Below are 22,209 nucleotides of genomic sequence, written 5' to 3'. Positions count from 1 at the left end.
GAGAGCGGGAAAGACGCGTGTTACGAAACCATAGCCTGCGAGAACCGAAGGAGGAGAAGAGGAGAGCAGAGCCCGTTCGACGAGCTCTCTTCGTGCGGCCGTTTGTGTTCTATCCTCCTCCTCCTCCTCCCACCACCACCTCCTCCTCCTCCTCCTCCTCCTCCTCCTCCGCTACCTCCTCGTCCACCTCCTCCGTCCTCCGCCGCTACCGCCGCCTTCTCCTCCTCCTGCTATCCCTCCTGCCACCCCCGCCGCCCACCCCCTTTCGCCCCGCGCCCTTCTCGACCGCCACCTCTTCCGTTCCCTCGCCCCTTGCCTCTTTCCCGTCTTTCGCATCCACCTTCCTACTTTTCCTTCTCTCGCTCGTTTATTCGCTTTGCCTCTTTCTTCCTCCTTTACCGTTACTCTCTTCTCTCTTTTCCTCATCTCCTCCTCCTCCTTCTCCTACTACTACTACTATTACACTACTACTACCACTACTACTAGTCTACTACATTACTACTACTACTACTACTAGTACTACTACTGCTACACTACTACCACCACCATCACCTTTCCTTCCTCCGGCTCGTCGTTTCCACCTCGACGTTTGCTTCGGGCTAAAATAAAAACGCGAGGAGATAACCGTACGAGACGCGAGAGAAAGGAGAGACGTCCGACCCATCGTACCGAGAAAGAAAAGAAAGAGCAGGGAGTGTAAAAGCGCGAAGGAGCCGCGTAAAATGATCGGGGCGAAGGGAAGGAAGAAGAGGAGGAGGAAGAAGAAGGAGGAGGAGGAGGCAGGTCGAGGGGAAAGGTATAACGCGGACCAACTACGAGGAAGAAGGAAAAAAGAAGCGGCGATCGCGCGAGGAACCAACCGAGCTAGAATTTTGCTTCGCTCGAAAATTGCTATTTACGAAATCGTTCGTTCCAAAACTTATGCTCCATCCTCTTTCGATTTTTCTTCGATTTCTATCGCATCGAAAAGAAAGGATATAGGTACGATTGTTTCGAAACCAACGCTCAAAGATGATAATCATCGCATCGCAATTCGGTGCGTACGTTTCTCTTCGTGACGCGACCAATGGACGTATCGTTACCAATCATTCTGACGATGCGTCAAAGTTGAGTCGCAAAGTTCATGCCATCCGTGCAACTTGACGCGAAATCGTTGCACGGATGGTAACGTGGTTTCGCTCGAAGGAAGCGTGCATCAGTGCACGATCAAAGTTGTCCGCGTGAAACGCGACCTTGGCGCCGAAACGCGACGTTCCATGCGTTCGTTACGGTTGATAGTAGCGAAGAATGAAAGAATCGATTTTCTTTCTTCTTCTTTTTTTTTTTTTTTTTGCGCGCGCGCGAGAAAAGCTTAAACGGTGTTAAATTGGCGCGGCCAAGGAATACGGCTTTGTCGAAGCCGATTCCCGGATACTTGGATCTCGTAGACCATTCATGTATTCCAAACTTATAGAATACATGAATAATACTTGGCGCAGACCAAGCGATGGCGAAAAAGCGAGAGGGAGAGAATCGAAAAGGAGGCTCGATCTTATCGATCTTTTCGATTTTTATCGATGATTTAACGCGATTTATTTCGCGACGCGTGACAGCGTTCGCGCTCATTCGGTTTCGAGACGCAATAGAGCGCATCGAGTGCGCTATCCCGATGAAATCGTTTACCGTATCTTTCCCGCCACGTGGCTCTCGTTTCGTTGCAATCGTTCCGGTGGCGATCGTCGGTTCGCGCTACGCTAAGAATTTATCCTCGTCTCGTCGTTCGTCACGTTCCAAAGGGATAGAGAGAAGAAACGCGCGTGATCGAATCGCGAGGAAAGTTGGTCAGGAATTTGCTGGGAAACGGGTAGGCGAGAGATAGCGGATACCGGTCGAAGCGCAGAATCTAGCCTTGACCTATTGGCGGCCTCGCGTCTGGTCCAAACTTCTCGCGGTTTCGCTTCGATTCGATTCGGTTCGGTTCGGATCTCCAGAGGCCACCGCGTAAAACGCGTTTATCGCTTTCTCTTTCTCTCTCATTCCTCCGCTTCTAGACCGGACATTTCCGAATAAAAAATCTTCGTTCCTATCGCCGTATATACATGTATATATATATATAATGTATACGTATACGTGTATATATATATATATATATATTCGCTCACCGACGGATTTAGATTGGAGATTTTAAAGGATCGGTGCGTTACCTTGTGGACGGTTATCGTCGCGACATCGATCACACCCGTCTACGCGGTGGTGGAAACAAATTGTACGGTTTAAGGAACGAGGGCACGACCGGACCTTGCGCAACGAATACAAATGCTACTCTCCCTGTCCCTTGATGGCGCGTGACGAAATTCGTAAAAAGCTCGAGCGAGAGAACGGACAGAGCATAGCGAACAGATATCCGTATCGGTGACAACGCGATAACGCGCGTTCGCGACAAAGCTTGGAACGGAGAATCATCGTTCCGTTCCCGTCGCATCGTCGCTCCAGAACAAAGTCCTCCACTTTTTCCATTTCCGTTACCGCCGACGGAAGTCGATTTCTCCGACGATCTCGCGACTCTACCATTTCCGTTGAAAGGTACGGACTTACAATTTGTAGTGATGCTGCATATGATGAGCCAAATGCAGTTCGGCGGGGTGTTGTTGAAGTTGTTGCTGTTGTTGCTGTTGCTGCTGCGGGTGCATAGCCTGGTGATGGTGAGTCTGCGGGGGATCCAGGCTAGAGGCACCCAGCAGATTCGCGCTCTCCCGAAACAGCGTTGCCACCTGCATCCTCGCTGATCGTTATATCCCTCGATTAGACTTGTCACACCTTCGCTCCCGACAGATAGATTCGCCACCCTTTTGTACACTTTCCCAACAATACGGCTTGAAAACAGGGAATTCCCGGGAGAGAATGATCGGAACAGACGGACGAGAGTGAAGAGGTAGCAGGGTAAGCAGGCAAGTCCACTGTTCCCGACGGCTTCGCGGAGAGAACGCGAGCCGTCGGTAGGTTAGCGCGAGACGAAGAAACGCGCGCGATCTCGCGTCACTGAAAAACGCTCGCACCAACAACACTCACTGTGGAACACTGTCACCCGAACGTGAAACGTGATCTGTCGTACCGTCGCGACGACGAGACCGACGGTAACCTCGGTCGGTCGCCGACGACGACGACGACGACTACTACGACGCGACTACTACTACTACGACGACGACGATCGCCGCGAATCGAGCGGATTCGATCAAGGTTCAATCGAGTCCCCTCGTAGTGCTGCTCGTCCTCCGATTACCGCTCGCGATCTTCCTTTCCACCGTCGTCATCGTCCTCCAGGATATCCGACGGCCGGTCTCGGGAGCGCCTCGATCCTCCGTCGGAACTCTTCCTTCTCCTCCTCCTCCTCCTCCTCTTTTTCTTCTTCTTCCTCTGCTCCTCGACTCCTCGACGAATCCAAACCCGCGGAGACGCGAAAAGGAGGAACAGAGAGGCAGAGCTCGGACGATAGCCGGACCCACGGTGTTCGGCTGTCTCGCTACTTTCGGCTCGAGACCGCGATACCCTGCCTCCTCCTTTTCGAGAGTCCGCGCGAGAGTGTCTTTCACGGTTTTCACCCGCACGCGGTCACACGTGACCACTATTTCGGCAACGATCGCTCGCCGAATCCGATTATTCCTCTCGATCGAAAACTTTCTTTTTCCAGTTTCTCCTCTTCCGTGTCCCCCGTTCTCGATCCCGATCTCTCCAGTGGCCTCCCCGCTGATTCTCTTCCAAATCCTCTCTCGCAACCGACGTCCACGTTCCCAACCACTCGTCGTCTCTCTTATTTTCTTGCTCCCTCGTCTATATCCTCGCTCCTGGTCGTCACGTTCGCTCACGGTAAAGCGGTTTCGTCCGAGGGATTATTCGCATTCGCGTTGCACCCACGCCCCGAACGATAAAGACGGCACGATGTTTTCTCTTTTTTTCTCTGCCTTCCGCCTTTCTCTCTCCCTCTCTCTCGCTCTCTCTCTTTCTCCTTCTCTCTCTCTCTCTCTATCTCTATCTCCCTCCTTCTCCCTCTTCCGTCTTTTCCTATATTTCCCCGAATACGAGAGCGTCGAACGGTTCAGTCGTTTCTCCAACCGGACGACGAATCGAGTTATTTCGTATTCGATAACACGACGACGCGTATCGCTTCTAAACCTCTCTCGATATTGTGCTCGACACTACGACGATCGCGCCTTCTCCTCGTCCTCTTCGCCGTCTTTGTTCGATCACCGTTTGGATCGTTTTTCTTCGGTGCCCAACTCTGCCCTGTATTCTCTTTAATCCTCTCCCTCCTAATTCTCTATCGTACACGCCTTGCTCCGTGTTCGTTTCGACGAGAAGTCCTCTGTCGCGTAAACACTCGTCCACGAATAACACAGAAGTCGAAGCCGCGGCAGCAAGAGTCGGCACCGCACTGCTTGATCGTGTCGCTAGTTCGGTCGCTCGAGCCGTGAGGTTCGTGCGTTTCCGACCTCCATCGACTATGTTCGGTCTCGCTCGGTTTCATAGCCTCCCGCCGATCACGACGACGACGACGGCGACGGCAACGGCGGTAACGACCACGACGACACCGACGACGACGACGAGGACGACGACGACGGCGACGACGACGACGACGACGACGACGACGACGACGACGACGACGACGACGACGACGACGACGACGACGACGACGACGACGACGACGTCGACGACGGCGACGAGGATGACGAGGACGACGTTGGTAACAAAAAATAGAAACGATTTTACTCTCGATTGGTGTAGAAAGTCGGCCTACCGTTTCTTTTTGTCAGACGTAATAGTTGATCGAAACTAATCGATATTCGATCGAGATGAATCGATTTTAGACTCTCGAGGCCGAATTACTTTCAAAGTAGAATTTTTGATAAGATACTCGTCGTTTATTGTTGCGATGGTATCGATAGTATTATATCGATTGAGTTGGACGACTATATCGAGTCTCGTTGAGAAATTTTGCACGCGATATTCTTCTCTCGAGGCGAGAGAGATCGAGATTCTTTTCGCGAAATTCTGTCGAAGCATCGAACCGATAATTCATTTTCGCGTTCTCGCAATTTTAAGAATCGCGATCTCGAGTTTCGTTGCACGAACGACGAAATTATCCTCGTCATCGGTGGGCAGTTGCCGCGAGTCAAACGGGAGTCCGTCGTTGTAGATTCCGTGGGGAAAATCGATCCGCGTTATCGATCGAAGCGTCGCGCGGCTGAGCCGGCCGTTGGTTGGCCGATTTCCTGCCAGTCTAACTGGCTCGCTGGCCGAGTGCCTGGCCACGGCAGAGGTGGCGGCGAACCGTGCGCGCGGCTTGCGCTCCCAGCGCTTCACCGTACGTGCATACACGCGTCGAAACGCGGCTCGGTGCACGCGTGTCCGTGTAACGCGTGCAATCCATTCGACCGAGTCCGCCGCGAGGGTGTACATCCAAGTGGGAAGGCGAGCTCGAGCGCGAGCGCACGACCGTGTGCGAACCCGTGGGTGAGAAACGCGCACCCGCGCGCGCGCACACATGTCCACATACACACACGCGCACGCACACACACATGCACACACACACACACACACACACACACACACATATATACGTAACACACGCATCGTGCTCATTCGCGCTGGCGCGTATATCGCCGAGAGACCAACTGCGAGACAAGGACCGACCAACGGAGAAACGGAGACAGCTCTGAGGTATATAAGGGAACGTATGCGTACACGTATGCACGAGCGCGCGCTGTGGTAGTGGTGCAAGCGGTGACCCTGCCGCGATGTAGGTGGACGGAATACCAGGGCTGTACCTAGATATCGTATCGCGACGTTTCTCTCGTCCTATCGATAATTCGTCCCTCGAGAAATATTATTTTCTCTTCGATTCGAGGGGCAAGCTTCGTCTCGTCGTTAGATCGTCGCATCTAGATGGAGGGAACGCGATCTACCGTGATCCAGTCTATGGACTGGATAAACTCTTTCCGTTCGGTGAATTCGCGCACGCTCCAAACGAGCGTTTCTCCGCGATTTCTTCTCTTCTTAAACTTCGGGCATCGCTATTTAAAAGTTGGTGGAAAACAACTTTCAACCTATTCCTTCGTGGAAAGAGGAAAAAAAAAAGTTACAATGCAATTTAACCTTTCGTTTTCTCGTCTCTTCTGTAAACGATGAATGTTGATTGGTGATAGTTCGATCGGCGCGTCGATATTCGACGAGTGTCGCGCGCGATTTTTTCGATCGAGCGTCGCGATAAAAATAATGTCAAAGTCAAATTTCTTAACACGTTCCTGTTTCGAGTAACCAATGTATGTATGTCGTGTGCGTGTGTGTATATATATATATAATATGTATATATATATGTGTGTGTGTATGCACACGCGCGCCATGGCCGGTCATACGTATACATATAGCACCGGGTCTAAGCACGAACGAGTCGTGGCAGAGAGCGGGGTCGAGGGTGGATTTCACGCAAAGCCGAGCGAGCGAGAAGGAAATGCGCGGCGCTCGACCAAGCGAGAGGCGAACAATTCGCGTCGAAGCGCGTACGGACTGATCCTCAAAACGGAAAGAGAACTATCGGCGAAGAAACGAAAGGAGGAACGTTCGGATAAGAAAGAGAAAGAGCGCTCGCTGCGAGTCGAGTACAACCATCCTCCGCGACGAACGAAACGGAAAGAGAAAGACAGAGAGAGAGAGAGAGAGAGAGAGAGAGAGAGAGAGTTGGAAGGAAAAGACGATATCGCCATCGTTGAAGCTCACGCAAACACGTTCCTGGCCAAGCTCGCACACTGCTGCTGCCTGCCAGAGACTCCCACCACGCGAACTTTCGGAAAAATCAATAGAATACAAGAAAAGCCCACGCTGCGCTAGGCGAGTAAAACTCTCTCGTCCTTCTTTCTCTTCTTAAGTTTCTCCTTCTTTCTTTCTTCTTTTCTTTCTTCTTTTTTTCCTTCCTTCTTTCCTTCCTTTCTTTCTTTCTTTCTTCTCTCTTTCTTCCTTTCTTTTTTCCTTTCGTGGCTCTATTTGCGCTCCACCACGCAAACGTGAAACGTCACGTAACGTATCCTACCAACGGATAAACCATTTGTTCGAAAAAAATTGGTAGCGAAGGAAGGAAAAGACACGCGCGCGGGTGCGCGCGTGTGATCGAGGCAAATCGTGGATCGACCAACCTGTCCGTCAATCTGCACCGCTTTGCCGGTACTATCCCTTTGAAATCTCTTTTTTCCCACCACTCTTTTCTCGGTCCCGCATTTTCTCGCTTTCAGAAATGAAGGACCGAGGGAGTGACTTTTTCGGATTTCCGATACTCAAATACGGGAAGGATAATAGCGTAATTGCAATATCACGCGAATAGAAAGGGCTGACAGAGAGGAAAAAAGAAGGGAATAAATTCTGAAAAGGTGTGAAGAAACGTGTTATATTGGTTGAACGTCGAAAGAGCGTGGAATCATCATAGAGAATGGAAATTGGTTCGATAGAGGATCGCGCGATTCGTGGATCTCGATCCGTGCACATTCTCCGATCCAAACGGAATCGTAGCCTATCTCGTACTAAACGGAACTGACCCAGCTTCGTGGCTTTGTACCCTTCGCTCATCCGTCTCTCTCTCTTTCTCTCTCTGTCTCTCCTTCTCCCTGTCTCTCTGTCAGTCGGTCGCTCTCTCCCCTCTATTTCGCTGCTTCTTTCCATCTTTGTCCGGTATTCCTGTTACTTCGAGTATCGCGCTCTGTATCTCTCTTTCTCGCGCATACGCACCCTCTCTCTTTCTCTGTCCTTCGCCCCTTGACATTCTCCCACTGGCGGCGACGGCGGCGGCGGCAGCGGCGGCGGCGAGACACCCTCGAGAAGTTTCAATTTATACCGAAAGTCGTCATGACCGAATCCACAAATACGTTCACTCGCTCGCGCTCCTAGTCCATTCATATCAGCTGAGTACGCGTAAACATTGCTGTATCGTTCCTTGTTCCGTCATCTCGTACGAGCGGTGCTTCGTCGTTTCTTTTTTTCTTTCTTTCTTTTTCTTACGAAACTTTTTTTTTTTTACAAATCCCGACAAACTCTCTTCTCCCTCTCGTCCACGAGAACGAACGTGGAAAATTTAGTGGAGCGAGGAAAAAAAAAAACTGTCGCACAAGATGATATCGTAACGGCAAGTCGGTCACGCGACGCATGATCGCGTGTACGAGTTGTCTCTTTGGAAAACGGGATTTTCCACGCCTTTTTCACGAATTTCGTTCCCGAGAAAAAACGTTCTCGAAAAATCCAGCGATTCGGTCGGTACGATCGCATCCTCCCTCCTCGATCGATCTCCGATCGATCGATTCGGAAAGAAGGCGAGAAAGAGAGACAAAGGAAAGAAGAAGGCGATAGAGGGAGAGAGAGAGAGACAAAGGAAAGAAGAAGGCGAGAGAAAGAGAGAGACAAAGGAAAGAAGAAGGCGAGAGAAAGAGAGAGACAAAGGAAAGAAGAAGGCGAGTAAGCACGCGGTCATGGACGAGCCGACTGCGAGTGGACACGATCCGGAGGGTGGAGGGGGACAATAAAATAAGCGAATCAGCAGGTCGTTGTCGTAATTCTGGCTACGTCACTGGTACTACCCCTCTACACTCGACGGCGGAGGGTCGTGTACCCTCGCGTAGAGGGGTATAACGGCGGCTGGAGAGTGGAGGGGTGAGAGGCGCAACGGGGCTAGCTAGGGAGGAGGGACAGAGCGCGGTGGTGAGAGGAACGCGCGGAACGCTTTATGAATGAATGTTTCCACGCCAAGTGTGGCGAGAGAGCGAGAGAGGCCCCCGTGTGTCCCGCGTGTAAACACAATAATACCGACGTTTCCATTCATCAGGTCGACCCCGGCAAAGCACGCCGCGACCTCGAGAAATGCCTTTCGAGGCGCCACGTGGATCGCATACCCCTCCCTAACTCTCTCTCTCTCTCTCCCCCCCCCTATCCCTTTTCTTTTTTCTTTTCAACCCTCCTCCACCACGGTGTTTCAAACGCGATTTCGATCCTTCTCCTCGCGTCCGTCGCGCTTCCACCACGCTTGCTTCTTCCTACTTCGCTTCCTATGCGAAACAACGAGTGTATCGGGTTTTAACGAGCGCGTGTTGTTGCAGATCTCCGAGGAAATGAAAGCAGCAACGAAGGACACGTTGGACCAGTGGGCGGGAAAAAGTGTTTGGTCGTTGGTGTGCGCGATGGAATTGGGTTTGATATCGGATACCGCCTCTCGTAACAACAACGAGGTCTCGTTTCGCCCGATATCGGAGATCGCGAGCAAATCACCCTTACGGATCTCACCACGGCTGAGAACCACGCCGCGGTTTCGAAAGAAACGAGGAGGAGGGAGAAGAAGGAGACGAGCGTCGAAATCTGGGAAAATGAGTGGAAAGAGGAGGGAGATGTACGCGAACGACTCAACGATCACCGTGGATCAATTTTGGAAATCTTGCAAGAGAAAGCCCGGCCGACCGAAGAAACGTTCCGCAGATCTACTATCCTCCTCGATCGATCGTCGTCCTATTTTGGCCGACGAGTCGTGTCGGTCGACTCGGTCACGCTCGGCCAACAATAACAACAACAATAACGTCCTTCTCGCCAACGGTACGGACGCTCCACGAGCTTTCGAGCCACGACGAGTATCTCGGGACGACAACGGTGCGTGGAAAAGTTCGACGAAAACTGTGCTTCACGAAAAAACGAACGACGAAAATACGATCGAGAATGTTGTTACGCGTTCTAAACGCGAGAAGGGATTCGAGTCGAAGGATTCGAAACGGGACGAGAATCGGGAATCGACGACGAGATTCGACGAGATTCACACGCTTCCCTTGATGAAGAGAATTTTTCGCGAGAGCGGTGCTGTTTACGGCGTTGAGAACGAGAGGGAAGATGGCCGGGACACGGACGTCGAGAAGTCGACGGTTTACGAGGCTGGAAAGAAAGATTCGGTAAAAAAAGTTTCCTCCTACGAGAGGAAGAAGGTTCGAGCGAAAATGTTGAAAGGTAACGAGGAAAATCAGGAGGTGAGAAGAGTGACGCGAGGATCGATGAAAATTGGGAAGGATCTGTCCGTCGGCAAATTGGTGTGGGGCTATTGCGCGGGATGGTGGCCAGGCAAGGATTTTTCCCGTTATACGTTTCTTTCCAATTCTCCCTGCACGAGTTTCCTATTCGCGTTCGATCGGTAAAATCGGTATTATCCTAACCGATTGAGATCGACGCAGCACCGAAAAGGTCGCGAAAAGTACAGAAAGTTTGTACAAAGTTGCAACTAGGATCGTGCGCGTTACCGCGAAAAGAAGCGACGAGACGAGATTAGCCATTTAGTCCTAAGTAAACGTTTCTATGTGATATTACAGCGTTAATTGTCGATGCCGACCATGTAGGAATGTTGTCCGAGGAAGGGAAATTATGGGTTTACTGGATCGGAGAAGCTCGTATATCATTAGTGAATATTTTATTTATTTATTTATTTATTTATCTATCTATCTATCTATCTATCTATTTATCTATCTACCTATCTATTTATCTATCTTTTATCTTTATCTTTAATATATTTGTACGCGTCTCTCGAAATTCACCGTTATTATTTTCGTTTCAGTTGAACGAAAAGACGCAGATCGAACCGTTCTCGTGTAACCTCAAGGCTAGACTGACGCAGAATTTAAACGTACCGCGAATTCGTGCCATTGACGCAACTATGCAGGTTTTATTTTCCATTTTCTTTCTCTCTCTCTCTCTCTCTCTCTCTCCTTCCATCTTGTTCCTCCTTCGCTTTTCATCTTCCTTTCCCTTTTTCGAGCGCGCGCTCAACGTACGACTTTCTTTCAGATGTTGCGCAAAAAATTGGGCAGTACTTTGACCAAGCCGTATTTCACGTGGATCGAAAGCAATTTCCCAAAAAATATGATCGAAAGTAAGCGATCGAATGGAAATATTTTAATATTCTTTTCTTTTCTTTTCTTTTTGATTAACGTTTTTATTCCTTTTTTTTTTTCGCGCAAAAGTGTTGGACGAAATCAAGTTTTATCCGTATCCGGTAAAAATGCAACAAAGATTAGACCATCTTAAAGAGAAAAACGCAAAAGTAACGGAAAGATATTTATTGGATCAAAAACGTACGTATTCGATACTCTTCGTCCGTTCGTTTTTCCTTCCCTCGTCGAAGGTAGAGAATGAAGATGGGTGAATTTGTCGATAGGAGAGAATCAGGAGAAAAAACTGGCCGAGAAGTCGAAAGATTCGCCGCAAAAAGTCAACGTAGATTTGACGCTTTTGCCATTGAAAGAACAGAATCCAGGAATTATAGCCTGGGCTAAAATTGCCGGGCACAATTGGTGGCCAGGTAATATCCTTTCTATTTTTTTTCCTTTATATACTCTTTCCTTACAAACGCTTCGTACACATCTTCGTTTTTTCCACTTTATCGATCGATTTCTCAAGTTTTGGCTCGCGCGTGGAGTGGCGCATGCGCCGATTCGATCGCTCATTCGAGAACGCTCGAGAACGATCGATCTCGATTCGATGGAAAAATCGATTCGAAAGCGAAAAAAGAGAATGAAAACACGCTACGCCCTTTGTGATTCGCAGCGATGATTATCGATTATCGCGATTGTTGCATGCGAGAACCAACGTTCGGTTGCCAATGGATAATGTGGTACGGCGACTACAAACTGTCAGAGGTAAAAATTATCCAACGTATATATTTAAAATCACGAAATGGAAATGATCGTACGTAGTTTTTCCTTGTGCGTCAGGTGCATCATCAATTATTTTTGAGATTCGACAAGGGGATGGAAAAAATGCGCGAATACATAAACAACACGAAAAAACATATTTATCTCGTCGGAGTTCTCCAAGCCTCGAAGGTAATATCGTTTATCTCGCTTCGTCTCTCTCTCTCTCTCTCTCTCTCTCTCTCTCTCTCTCGATCTTATTATTAACTTATTATTTATAAATTACATTCTCACTTCTCTTCAGGATTATTGCTCCCGTCTAGGATTCAAAACCGCCAACTGGACTTTGGACGACGCGTTCGAATATATTTCCAACAAAGCGAATCGTTACGAAACGCCGTCGAACGCTTCGAAAAGAGAAGAAAATTCGGTGAAAATCTATGACAAGTATTCGCCTCGTATCGCCGAAAAGTTGAACGAGTTGAAGGATAATCCGAACGTGGACGACGAACGGGCGAACGATATAAACAACAGTGGTAAGTTGATGGATAGCAAAGGTGTGAAAGATTAAAACGAAACTGTATTCTTTCGATCCAGACGATTTGCGGTCGGCGATAAGCGGAAAAATCTCGTTCGAATCGTTGTGCCTAAAGTGTCTTCGAGTTTCCAACGATAAAATGGACGTGCATCCGTTCTTCGAGGGATCTTTGTGCAAAGATTGCTCGGTAAGAAGATCTTCGCCTAACGTTTTTTCCTTCTTCTCGAATCACTTTGCTTGGTCACGTTTCAGGAACGGTACAAACCCTGCATGTTCGTTTTCGGTAACGACTCCAAATGCGTAAGTATTTCCCCCCGTTTCCTCTCGTTTTAATGATCAACAACCCCCTTTCCCGCCTTTTTCTCTCGATCGATCAGTTTTACTGCACGGTGTGCGCCGCCTCCGGGATGGTGATCATCTGCGACAAAGAGGATTGCCCAAGGTAAATGTTCTCCCCTCGATTTTCGATAAAAAAATTTTTTTCCTTTCTTCGACAAATCTTTCCTCTTCACCAGGGTTTACTGCACCGCTTGCATGAAACACCTGTTATGCCCGACGACTTACGAGCAAGTGCTCCAAGAGGATCCTTGGGAGTGCTTCCTCTGCACGTCCTCCATGCCTCGATCGTTCACCGACACGATCGTGAGACCGCGGGCTAATTGGAAGGACAGGATAATTAATATGTTTCGCACGAGTTGCGAGTCGAACGGGGGGCGACACTTGGTCGCAGGGCACAATCAAGAGAGGAGAAAAATACGAGTTCTCTCCCTGTTCGACGGCCTTGGCACAGGTACAGTGGCCTTCTCTCCGATTCTCCCCTCTTCTACCCTCCATTTATTCATCTTTCTTCGATCTCTACGAGAAGATAGGTGTTTTCAGGTCTGCTTGTGCTTCTGAAACTGGGCTTCAACGTAGACGCGTATTACGCGAGCGAGATCGATCCAGACGCGCTGTTGGTCACCGCCTCCCACTTCGGCGACCGTATCCTTCAATTGGGCAACGTGAAGGACATCACGAACAAGACGATCAAGGAGATAGCGCCCATCGATCTTCTGATCGGCGGATCACCGTGCAACGATCTCAGTTTGGCCAACCCGGCCCGACTCGGCCTCCACGGTCCGATTTTGCGTTCAAGTTGATGATATTAAAAACCTTGCCCGTGCCATTCGCACAGCTCTTGTTTCTATTATTTTTCAACGAACGACGAACAACAGTTTTAGAACTGTTATATATTTCGTAAATAGTTTAATAGAAATTATAGTAATGTTCCTTTGTTCAAAGGAATGTAACGATACGCTACCCTTAAAAATAATAAATAGTCAACCCTTTGCGCTCCAAGGGTGATTCTCAGACATCATTTGGATCGATGCAGCGATTGGAACAACGGCAATATTTATTTATGTTCGATTTTTTTTTAAAATATCGCCTCACGAAAGATTCCTAACCTCTTTAAATATGCATGGAAGCATGGAGTATTGTAATGAAATTAGTGAGTTTGATTTTTCGTTATTAAATAACGAAATTATTTCTATTCGTTCTGAGAAATTGACGACGGAGAGAAAGAAAATAGTGATGAAAATTGAGATGCAACAAGAGAAGGAAAATAGCGATAAAAATAGAGATATAGTATAAGAAGATGAAAAATAAGAATAATAGATGATAAATGAGAGCATTTTATTGGATTTGTAACGATATTTTATTACGATATTTCCTGTGATAAACTGAGAATGCTTCTTAGTAATTACTTTTATTGTCAAAATAGTCGCACAATAATATAGATTTTTAATACTCGATAAATTATCATTCTTTATATGTAGATAGATAAGATAGATAAAATATTAAAATACAAAAGTTTTATACGTTAATTCGTGTGTGAAATCAATTTAAGTTAGCCAAGAAAAAAATTCATCAACGGGTGAAATCGTGTGGAGTTGTTGGTTGTGGCCTGGAGTGCAAAGGGTTGTTAATATTAATAGAAAAAAAAAAAAAAAAATTTAATTATAAGTAATGCTCAACAATATCTAAATCTAGGAAAATACTTACTCTAAAAATCTGATCGATACGATATTTATAACATTCTGTTAAATGTAAAGCTACTTTTTTACACTTGGTGACTATTTACATTTGGCCCGACATCAGACTCGTTAAAGCACGGGAAAGGTTTAATGATTAGTGTATAAGAGCACGCGTATCACGAATCTCTCGTTTCAGATCCGAAAGGAACCGGTATACTATTCTTCGAGTATCGTCGAATTCTGAAACTAGTGAAGAAGCTTAATAACGAACGACATTTGTTTTGGTTGTACGAAAACGTCGCCTCGATGCCCAGCGAGTACAGATTGGAGATTAACAAGTAAATGAAAATGGAAAATTTTCCTTAAATTTTCTGCTTTTTATCCAATCGAAATTGGCTATATTTTCTTGTATAATAAAAGGCATCTAGGACAGGAACCAGACGTGATAGATTCGGCAGACTTTTCACCCCAGCACAGATTGAGACTCTACTGGCATAATTTCCCTATAGAGCCAGACTTGTTGCCGTCCCAAAGGGAGCAGGACGTGCAAGATATACTTACGCCACATTGCCAACGTTACTCGCTCGTTAAAAAGATACGTACCGTCACTACGAAAGTAAACTCGTTGAAGCAAGGTAATCGAGATGCATTTCTTTCGATAGCGATTCGATAATCCCTTCTTCCTTTTCTTTTTTCACAGGCAAACTTGCGTTGAAACCAATTATTATGAAGGACGAGAGCGACTCCTTGTGGATAACCGAACTCGAGGAGATATTCGGATTCCCTCGCCACTACACGGACGTAAAGAATTTATCGGCGACGAAACGGCAGAGATTGATAGGTAAATCTTGGAGCGTGCAAACATTGACAGCCATTTTCAAATGTCTTTGCCCATTTTTCGAGTGCGATGTCGTAGAAGCGAAGGACGAGTCGTAGAAACACGATTAAAGGGAAAAAGAACGATGGACCGATCGAACCTAAACGGATTTAAACAAAAGGTGATTAAAGTGAGACAAGTATATCTAATCAACCGTTTCGTTTCTTTTTTCTCTTTTATCCCTCCCCTCCCTCCTTTTTCCCTTCTTCTCTTCCTTTTAACCATTTATTTTCAACATTGTTACAGACAAATCGAAACGAAACAAACAAACAAGTTTTCTTTACATTTCAAACTGTTTCTCCAATACCAATTTTCTATTCCAACTTTCTGCGTAGTTTCCTTTCGCATATCGTATATACGAAATATTTTTCACGGTTCAAAAATATCATAATAGTATATTTTTGTACATTTGTTGTTCTTCTTCTTATAAGTAATGGTATAAAAAAAAAAAAAAAAAAAAAAAAAAAACCCCTATATTTATAAGTTTAATTTCGAAGTAAGTAACAGAAAGGAATATCGATGTGTAAAATTTATGATAATGATAAAAATTTTAAAAAGCATATCGTTCTAAACGTTATTTTGCACATTTTGATATTTCATACGGAAGTATCCCCTGCGATGCTCTCGACTCATTGGTAAAACGTCATTTCCACCGGTATAAGGTACGTTTCTGTGTTGATTAATTTGTAATAGCGTAATAGGAACAGGTATACATCCCATCAAACAATTCACATACCGCATTATGGAGACTGGTAACGGTGTGTTTATAAATATCTCTTTCCGCTCCATGTCAACCCCTCTAACGATACCTGCGTTTGAAACCAATTGTACGTGTAAATTTCAAATTATCGGTCGGTAAAAAAGGGAAAGAAAAATTGTATATTGCACCGAAATGCTTACCGAATCCGTAACAGGCGCAAAGAGGCGATCTGTTTAATACATGTGGGCCAGATCCAGCCTCTTGCCATTCGTTGTTGTTCATATCGATTCCGCACAATGCTACTATATTGCCATTCACTATGTTTAACACGTGCGACGAAGACGTAGATGGCCGCGGAATTGCAATGAACAACGATGCAAAAGATGTTCTGCAAGTAAGAAGATTTCCCTATATTAGAATGATTTAGAAGACGATCTCTTCCATGTATACGAGGAGAAAATACTAACACATATGGCACAACTTTGTTGATGCTCAACGATAAAGCGTCGTAACGTGTTCTAAAGAAAATAATACAATATTGTTATTATTAAAATGTGCTTTCTACAATATTGTTACATGATAATCAATATCAATCAATATCGTATAACCTCAATATCAATATTAAATTTCATTTTTCACAAATCTTACGTAGAATTCGAAGAGTTTTGTACAATTTCACTGAGATAAGATATCATAACGAGTTCTCGTTGCTGATACGGTTCCATGTTCCACGTTTCGTATCCTGGGCCAGGTTTACGTTCCGCGTGCGAACGTACCACGAATAACTCGTGATCGCACGGTTGATTCCAAGCGACAACGTTCGTGCTCCATGTCGTCCATGATAATTCCTACAAAGAATAGACTTTTCCGTCTTTGCGAAATTATTCGAATATACAAATCGTTAAGATAGATATCGAATACCTGTCGATTTACTACTTGCTTGCTCAAGTATCCGATATAATTGTTCTTTGGCTTTTCGGACATAATTTGTATCACGAAGGAAGGTCGGATCAATTTAATTGTAAACATGATGATATCCCAACCAATGCCTTGCGAGAAACCCATCGTGTTTATCACGATTGGTAGACGCGACAAGTTTGGACAATTTAACAATTTATCGAATAACATTTTGACAGCCTCGATATATCGTGTGATGCAACGTGACACGTTCACATCGCCGATATACAATTGGAAAACTGGACTCGTTAAATGCGTAAAATTTGGTCCCATTAAAGGTTGCTCGATTAAACTGTACGATATACATCCGGCTGGTGTACATTCCGTTTGGCCTGGATCAACGTCCATAAGAATCACCATTTTTGAGGCGGGTAATAGGCTGTTTATCAAATAACGCGTCGTAGTAGATTTACCGACACCTTTCCCGCCGGCAATTAAAGTGCACGACCATTCGTTCGAACGCCAACAATTCAACATTTTCTCGCTAACTTCTTGCGCGATACGCGGATCGATAATTAATTCCTTACACGTGGAATTATCGATATAAAGATTCGATTGCAATATCGTTTCGGCTCTTTTTGGATCGGCCCAAGAGTAATGTTGTGTGTTCTTTATTTTTGGAAACAGCCTAAATGGATAGAAAACGTGTAAAAATCTAGTCAATTTGTTATCCAAGTTGGATAACAAAAGAACAGCCATGCCAGGTTGAATTTGCTCGATCTCGTCGACCAATTTGTTCTTTTGATTTCGATCGATACCTTCGGTGGATAGAGACGTCCATATATCCGATTCGACATTTTCCACGGATTTTTCGGTTACTTCGATCGATACGTTACTGTATCCTCTTGGTGAATAGATATCGATCGGATCGTCCTTCGTGGTAATAAAAAATCCGTAAACTTCTATCGCTCCATATATTACTTTTACAACCAATTTTCCGGTAAAACAAAATCGTGCCCTTCTCGACATCACTGCGACTACTTTATTCTTAACGCAATAAAACCGTACTGGTTGTTGTCCAACAGACGGAATATCATTTTTATTCAATGTTCTCGCTTCGAACGTATCGTTCCTTCCACTTATATCATCGAAACTATTATTTTCTTCGCACCTATCGAATGATTTTTCAGTCTCTTCGGTGGAAACTATTAATTGTTTTTCTGGACTAGTCATTTCTGGACTAGCCTTTTCCGGACTAACAGAAATATTTGAATTACTATTTCGCGATTTTTTCTTATCTACACGTGGTTTACGATTATTCTTGGATAATGACATAATTTTAATATCGTTTCCTCGATTGTATAAATTATCATTTGGATTTAATGATTCGGCAACAACTACACAAGCTTCATCCTTTTTGAAATCGTTCACCATACATGATGGATTATTATCAAAAATATCATCTCCCATTATCAATTGTTCGCTCTCTTTAAATACTTCAGGTATGCTTAACGAAGATAAATTTTCTGACAGTGTTTCAACTATTACAGGTAAACCTATATTTCTTTGTTCTAAAATGTCGCGATACCGTTTGTCACTTCTATCCCTGGCTTCAGAAGAGTCATCGCACGACTCTAAGGAAAGATCCATAGAATCTGAAATGTAAGCAATCCCTTTCCATAATGGTGTTCTTTACTTGAATAAAGGTATTATACCATATTTTATCTTCAACCTGCAAATATCGTGCGGTGTTTACACCGATGTACAAACACAAGTCACGCGATTTCAAATAGTTCAATAATTAAAGAATGCATAAATTTCTTACGTTGTGTTCCTTTCATATTAGCATATTTTTTCTTTCTTCGTTTCAAATTACGTTGCAAAACTAATTGTTTATTACTTAATGAACTTTCCACTAACGAACTGTTCTGATAATTTTTATTTCTTTTGAAAGAAGGATTCATATTCGAATAGGATACTCTTTCTCCTTGGATTAACTTGTTTTGCACTTTATATTGCGGCAATTTTCTAAATTAAAAAATTACAATTTTTTTCGTCAAAACAATATTGCGTTGTGATGCAATCTAATCAACATTTTAATTACATCAGATAAAATTATTAAGAAGCATTCTAATAGTTCGATATTTACTTACGCTTTGGTTTTCCTTGTAACTTGTGAATTTTTGAATTGTGATATTCTTAACTTTTTCGCTTGTGTTACTTTCATTTTTACGTTCTATAAAATTCGGATGTATATAAAGAAAAAAGTTTAGATCTTTATAGGACGCATTTCCGAAAACTAACCTTATATCTCTTATAAACTAATATTACGGTTCGTTTTTAAAGGAAGACTCCGTTTATAAATGTTCGTGCATAAGCATCTATATGTATCTGTAAAATAAATACCAAACACTAGCTTCTAGTTTAAGGTTGATTTTTCATTGAATCTCTATAGGAAAAAAATGAAAACGCTTCTTTAATAGTACGTTTAAAAAAGGATGACGGAGCGGCACCTCAGCGACGCATCACGGCTACTATAGTTACCATCCAATGTTAACGATACGAAGTCGCGGCAGTATTTAGCATTAATATTCACATAAAATGGAGTTACCAGTTACGTATTGTTTATGCGGTCGTTCTTACGATTTCGAACAATTTATGATACAATGTGACGTTTGTAAAGAATGGTATCATGGAGGGTAAGCGTCCAGAAATTGTGACAATTAAAAACAACGATCTAAATACTGTGACAAGATTATGTTTTGTAAAATTAAATATAAACACACGTAAACATAGATTTTGGTTTCTATTCTGCAAAAAATTTTCAAGTAATTTAATTATTTTTTTCTTAATTCTCTTTCCCCTTAACTTTTTGTATGAAAATAATAATTACGACATAGCTTTACAGAGACAAGTTTTGTTGATACTTACATAACCTATCCGAACGATGCGATATCTTTCGATACAAAAGTAAAAATATATATAAAAATTGTAATCTTTTTATATATATTTTATATTATATAAGAAAAATCTTACCAATATCGTTTAAAAGTAATTTATATATTTTTTGATTTATAGATGTGTATCCATAAAGGAATATATGTCGATAGATCTTGACAAATATCATTGTCCGCGTTGTGAAGCAATGTGCGGGCCATCGATTAGTGAGTATATAGAAATTATATTTTTTTTTTTGTTGTTTTCATTGTATTCTTTGATAAGTAATAAATTTCCTATCATTTTAACAATGATTGTACTTTAGTGAAAGTAAGATTAAATTGGCATAGACACGATTATTCTGAACCTGATGCGGATACAAAACCAGTACAAACTGGCACACCAGTTTTTATAAGAGAATTAAAATCCAGACATTTTCCAAAAGCTGATGAAGTTGTTAAGCATGTTAGAGGACAGCAATTGACTCTTCAACATTTGCAAACTAATGGCTTTGAGAGTCCCATTATAATAGACGGAAAAGATGGACTTGACATGACCGTTCCACCTCCAAACTTCAGTGTTTACGATATAGAAAGTTGTATAGGTATTGATTCTTTGTGATATTAGTATTAATATTATATTATTATTTTCACATAATAAAAATATTGCATCGAATGAAATTTTTTTTCTTCTCAGGTGGAGATCGAGACATGGATGTGATCGATGTTACAAGACAAAATAATATCAGAATGAAATTAAGAGACTTTGTTGAATATTACAATTCCCCTTGCCGAACAAGGGTTCTTAATGTGATTAGTCTTGAATTTACAAACACTGGGTATACCAATATTAATTGCCTTGCCACATATTGGCTTTAAATGTTTCTAAGAAGTATATGTATATAAATATAATATATAAATTGACAAATAAACGTTGCAGTCTTTCTCCAATGGTCGAGGCACCATACATCGCGCGTAAACTCGACTGGGTTAATTCCGTTTGGCCACGCGATTGGCCCGAGGATAGTGACATAAAACGTCCGGAAGTACAAAAATATTGCCTAATGGGGGTCAAAGACAGTTTCACAGATTTCCATATCGATTTTGGTGGCACATCTGTGTGGTATCACGTGCTACGTGGAGAAAAAGTGTTTTATTTAATCAGGCCTACTCCCGCAAATTTACAATTATATCAACATTGGATGTGTAGCTCAACGCAGAGCGAAACTTTTTTTGGAGACCAAGCTGATGCGTGTTACAAATGCGTTTTAAAACAAGGTCAAACCATGATGATTCCAACGGGATGGATACACGCAGTGTTAACACCTATCGATTCTTTAGTTTTTGGTGGAAACTTTGTACATAGTCTTAACATTCCAACGCAAATACAGTAAGTATTATATATGCAAATGCAATTAATAATGACCATTTTAATCATCATAACATAATTCTATAGAATATATGAATTAGAAAAAAAGATGAAGACTCCTGCCAAATTTCAATATCCTGGTTTTGAGACAATCAATTGGTTTGCAGCAAAAAAGTTACTGAAAGAATTGAAAGAATTAAATAACGAGGGAAAGAAATGTCCCACATATCTCTTACAGGGTGTTAAAGCATTACTCAGCATTCTGAAACAATGGAACACAGATAAAGATGTATGTTTATTTTCTTTCTGGAAAAATCATTCTATGATAGATATTTTATTTAGATAGATATCAGAATGTATTTAATTTCTATTTCAGTATAATATGATTAGCAGGGGTCAAATACCGGAAACAATAAATAGTCAAAAATTACTAAAAGATTTTAGTAAAGAAATACGACATGCGGAACGATACTTAATGTCGTTAAATCCTCCGAAACCAGAGCGAGAGAGTAAACGCAAGAAAAAAAAACCATTAAACAAAGATTTCGTAGATTATGATGTTGCCGATAAAATGGCTGATAATCCCTTCAAAGCAACATTAAAAGAGACGAACAAAACGAGTTCTACGATCTCGGAATCACCCTCATCGGGTAGACCACCGTTAAAATTAACTCTACCGAAACCTATAATGTATCCATATGTCAAAACTCAAAATGCAACGTTGGAGGAAAAAAATACGTCTTCCATTAGTAATAAACGATCGTCAAAACAAGGAAAACAGAGTCCAACTGTAATTAGATTTAAACTTGGCAATAACGAAGTCGTACGTAGTACACACGATGACATAAATACGTATAATGAGTTTACCTCTGATCATCATCTTGGAACACCGAAAGAATTAACTTGGAAGCAAACTTCCATATACGATTTTCATGATGGTAGCAATGAAAGTGATTATGGTCGATTCACTATCGATGAATCACCGAAACGAAAAAGGGCACCCAGAATTAATACGCAAAAACGGTTAAAACGCGACTATGATGGAGATGTTGATGTCTTAAATGATGTACCAAAAAACGGTATTGAAGAATTATTGAAAGCCTCGGCTTATACTTTGGGAAATGGTGCTCAAAGATTAGATGTAACGTAAGTTAACATGATTAATTATTCAATAAATTGTAATAATTTCATCCCTTATAATATTCCTT

At 43.4% G+C, this 22,209-nt stretch overlaps 4 protein-coding genes and 1 long non-coding RNA gene across 15 annotated transcripts in view; 2 read left to right on the top strand and 3 right to left on the bottom strand.

Annotated features, from left to right (window-relative positions):
- The window catches only part of Tdg (Thymine DNA glycosylase), a 31,694-nt gene extending 27,284 nt beyond the window's left edge, over positions 1–4,410 (bottom strand). Inside the window, exon 1 of the mRNA XM_086906847.1 lies at positions 2,575–4,410. Coding sequence (XP_086762973.1) covers positions 2,575–2,756 — 182 coding nt within the window. The 5' untranslated portion in view covers positions 2,757–4,410. The remainder of the gene's footprint in view (positions 1–2,574) is intronic.
- A 1-nt stretch (position 4,411) lies between these two features.
- On the top strand, positions 4,412–15,248 carry Dnmt3 (DNA methyltransferase 3). Of its 4 annotated transcripts, none has more exons than XR_015291722.1 (18): positions 4,414–4,717; positions 9,108–10,107; positions 10,353–10,441; positions 10,595–10,699; positions 10,825–10,909; positions 11,001–11,111; positions 11,195–11,338; positions 11,584–11,675; positions 11,751–11,861; positions 11,974–12,205; positions 12,267–12,394; positions 12,460–12,507; positions 12,585–12,649; positions 12,723–12,997; positions 13,077–13,323; positions 14,419–14,560; positions 14,643–14,857; positions 14,923–15,248. XR_015291722.1 is itself a non-coding variant. In XM_086906845.1 (18 exons), the coding sequence occupies exons 1-18, from the start codon at positions 4,478–4,480 to the stop codon at positions 15,156–15,158; spliced, it is 3,555 nt and encodes a 1,184-aa protein (XP_086762971.1). In that variant the 5' UTR covers positions 4,433–4,477; the 3' UTR covers positions 15,159–15,248. The 4 variants fall into 4 exon arrangements, 2 of the variants coding, with proteins under 2 accessions (XP_086762972.1, XP_086762971.1); XM_086906845.1 differs by having other exon boundaries at positions 4,433–4,717; positions 13,087–13,323; XR_015291723.1 differs by lacking the exon at positions 12,460–12,507 and having other exon boundaries at positions 4,412–4,717.
- Positions 13,880–14,718, bottom strand: LOC147657819 (uncharacterized). Its single transcript, XR_015291724.1, has 2 exons — positions 14,251–14,718; positions 13,880–14,152 (listed from the first exon to the last, which is right to left on the bottom strand). It is a non-coding gene; the product is annotated as an uncharacterized LOC147657819 (long non-coding RNA).
- A 62-nt stretch (positions 15,249–15,310) lies between the features above and the next one.
- Positions 15,311–19,801, bottom strand: LOC100872071 (polynucleotide 5'-hydroxyl-kinase NOL9). 3 transcript variants are annotated; one of them, XM_003696899.4, is made up of 9 exons: positions 19,733–19,801; positions 19,001–19,087; positions 18,850–18,932; positions 18,522–18,724; positions 16,721–18,351; positions 16,448–16,647; positions 16,267–16,317; positions 16,000–16,187; positions 15,311–15,908 (listed from the first exon to the last, which is right to left on the bottom strand). In XM_003696899.4, the coding sequence occupies exons 3-9, from the start codon at positions 18,921–18,923 to the stop codon at positions 15,667–15,669; spliced, it is 2,589 nt and encodes an 862-aa protein (XP_003696947.3). In that variant the 5' UTR covers positions 18,924–18,932; positions 19,001–19,087; positions 19,733–19,801; the 3' UTR covers positions 15,311–15,666. The 3 variants fall into 3 exon arrangements, with proteins under 3 accessions (XP_003696947.3, XP_086762976.1, XP_012346417.2); XM_086906850.1 differs by lacking the exon at positions 19,733–19,801 and having other exon boundaries at positions 18,522–18,780; positions 18,850–19,014; XM_012490963.2 differs by lacking the exons at positions 18,850–18,932; positions 19,001–19,087; positions 19,733–19,801 and having other exon boundaries at positions 16,721–18,428; positions 18,522–18,775.
- LOC100872312 (histone lysine demethylase PHF8) overlaps positions 19,230–22,209 on the top strand; it is a 6,209-nt gene continuing 3,229 nt past the window's right edge. For 5 of the 6 annotated variants that reach the window (XM_086906848.1, XM_012490961.3, XM_031918698.2 and 2 more), the window contains exons 1-7: positions 19,230–19,395; positions 19,775–19,860; positions 19,959–20,237; positions 20,330–20,471; positions 20,573–21,022; positions 21,089–21,290; positions 21,378–22,147. In XM_086906848.1, the coding sequence (XP_086762974.1) occupies positions 19,298–19,395; positions 19,775–19,860; positions 19,959–20,237; positions 20,330–20,471; positions 20,573–21,022; positions 21,089–21,290; positions 21,378–22,147 (2,027 nt within the window). In that variant the 5' untranslated portion in view covers positions 19,230–19,297. Of the gene's footprint in view, positions 19,525–19,774; positions 19,861–19,958; positions 20,238–20,329; positions 20,472–20,572; positions 21,023–21,088; positions 21,291–21,377; positions 22,148–22,209 lie in introns of all 6 variants that reach the window. The other variant, XM_086906849.1, reaches the window with a different exon arrangement.

This window comes from Apis florea, unplaced genomic scaffold (genome assembly GCF_048593485.1).
Source record: "Apis florea isolate Af1SG1 unplaced genomic scaffold, ASM4859348v1 contig_2495_pilon, whole genome shotgun sequence".
NCBI classification, from domain to species: Eukaryota; Metazoa; Arthropoda; class Insecta; order Hymenoptera; family Apidae; genus Apis; species Apis florea.
This window is presented reverse-complemented; position numbering and strand designations above follow the sequence as displayed.

Coding starts and splice junctions, on each gene's coding strand:
- Dnmt3 (XM_086906845.1), top strand. CDS start 4,478: ATGTTCGGTCTCGCTCGGTTTCATAGCCTCCCGCCGATCACGACGACG. Junction 12,508..12,584: donor TCGGTAACGACTCCAAATGC/GTAAGTATTTCC, acceptor TCGATCGATCAG/TTTTACTGCACGGTGTGCGC. Junction 14,561..14,642: donor TACAGATTGGAGATTAACAA/GTAAATGAAAAT, acceptor GTATAATAAAAG/GCATCTAGGACAGGAACCAG.
- LOC100872071 (XM_003696899.4), bottom strand. CDS start 18,923: ATGAAAGTAACACAAGCGAAAAAGTTAAGAATATCACAATTCAAAAAT. Junction 18,725..18,849: donor GTTACAAGGAAAACCAAAGC/GTAAGTAAATAT, acceptor TTTTTAATTTAG/AAAATTGCCGCAATATAAAG. Junction 16,648..16,720: donor AGCAAGTAGTAAATCGACAG/GTATTCGATATC, acceptor TATTCTTTGTAG/GAATTATCATGGACGACATG.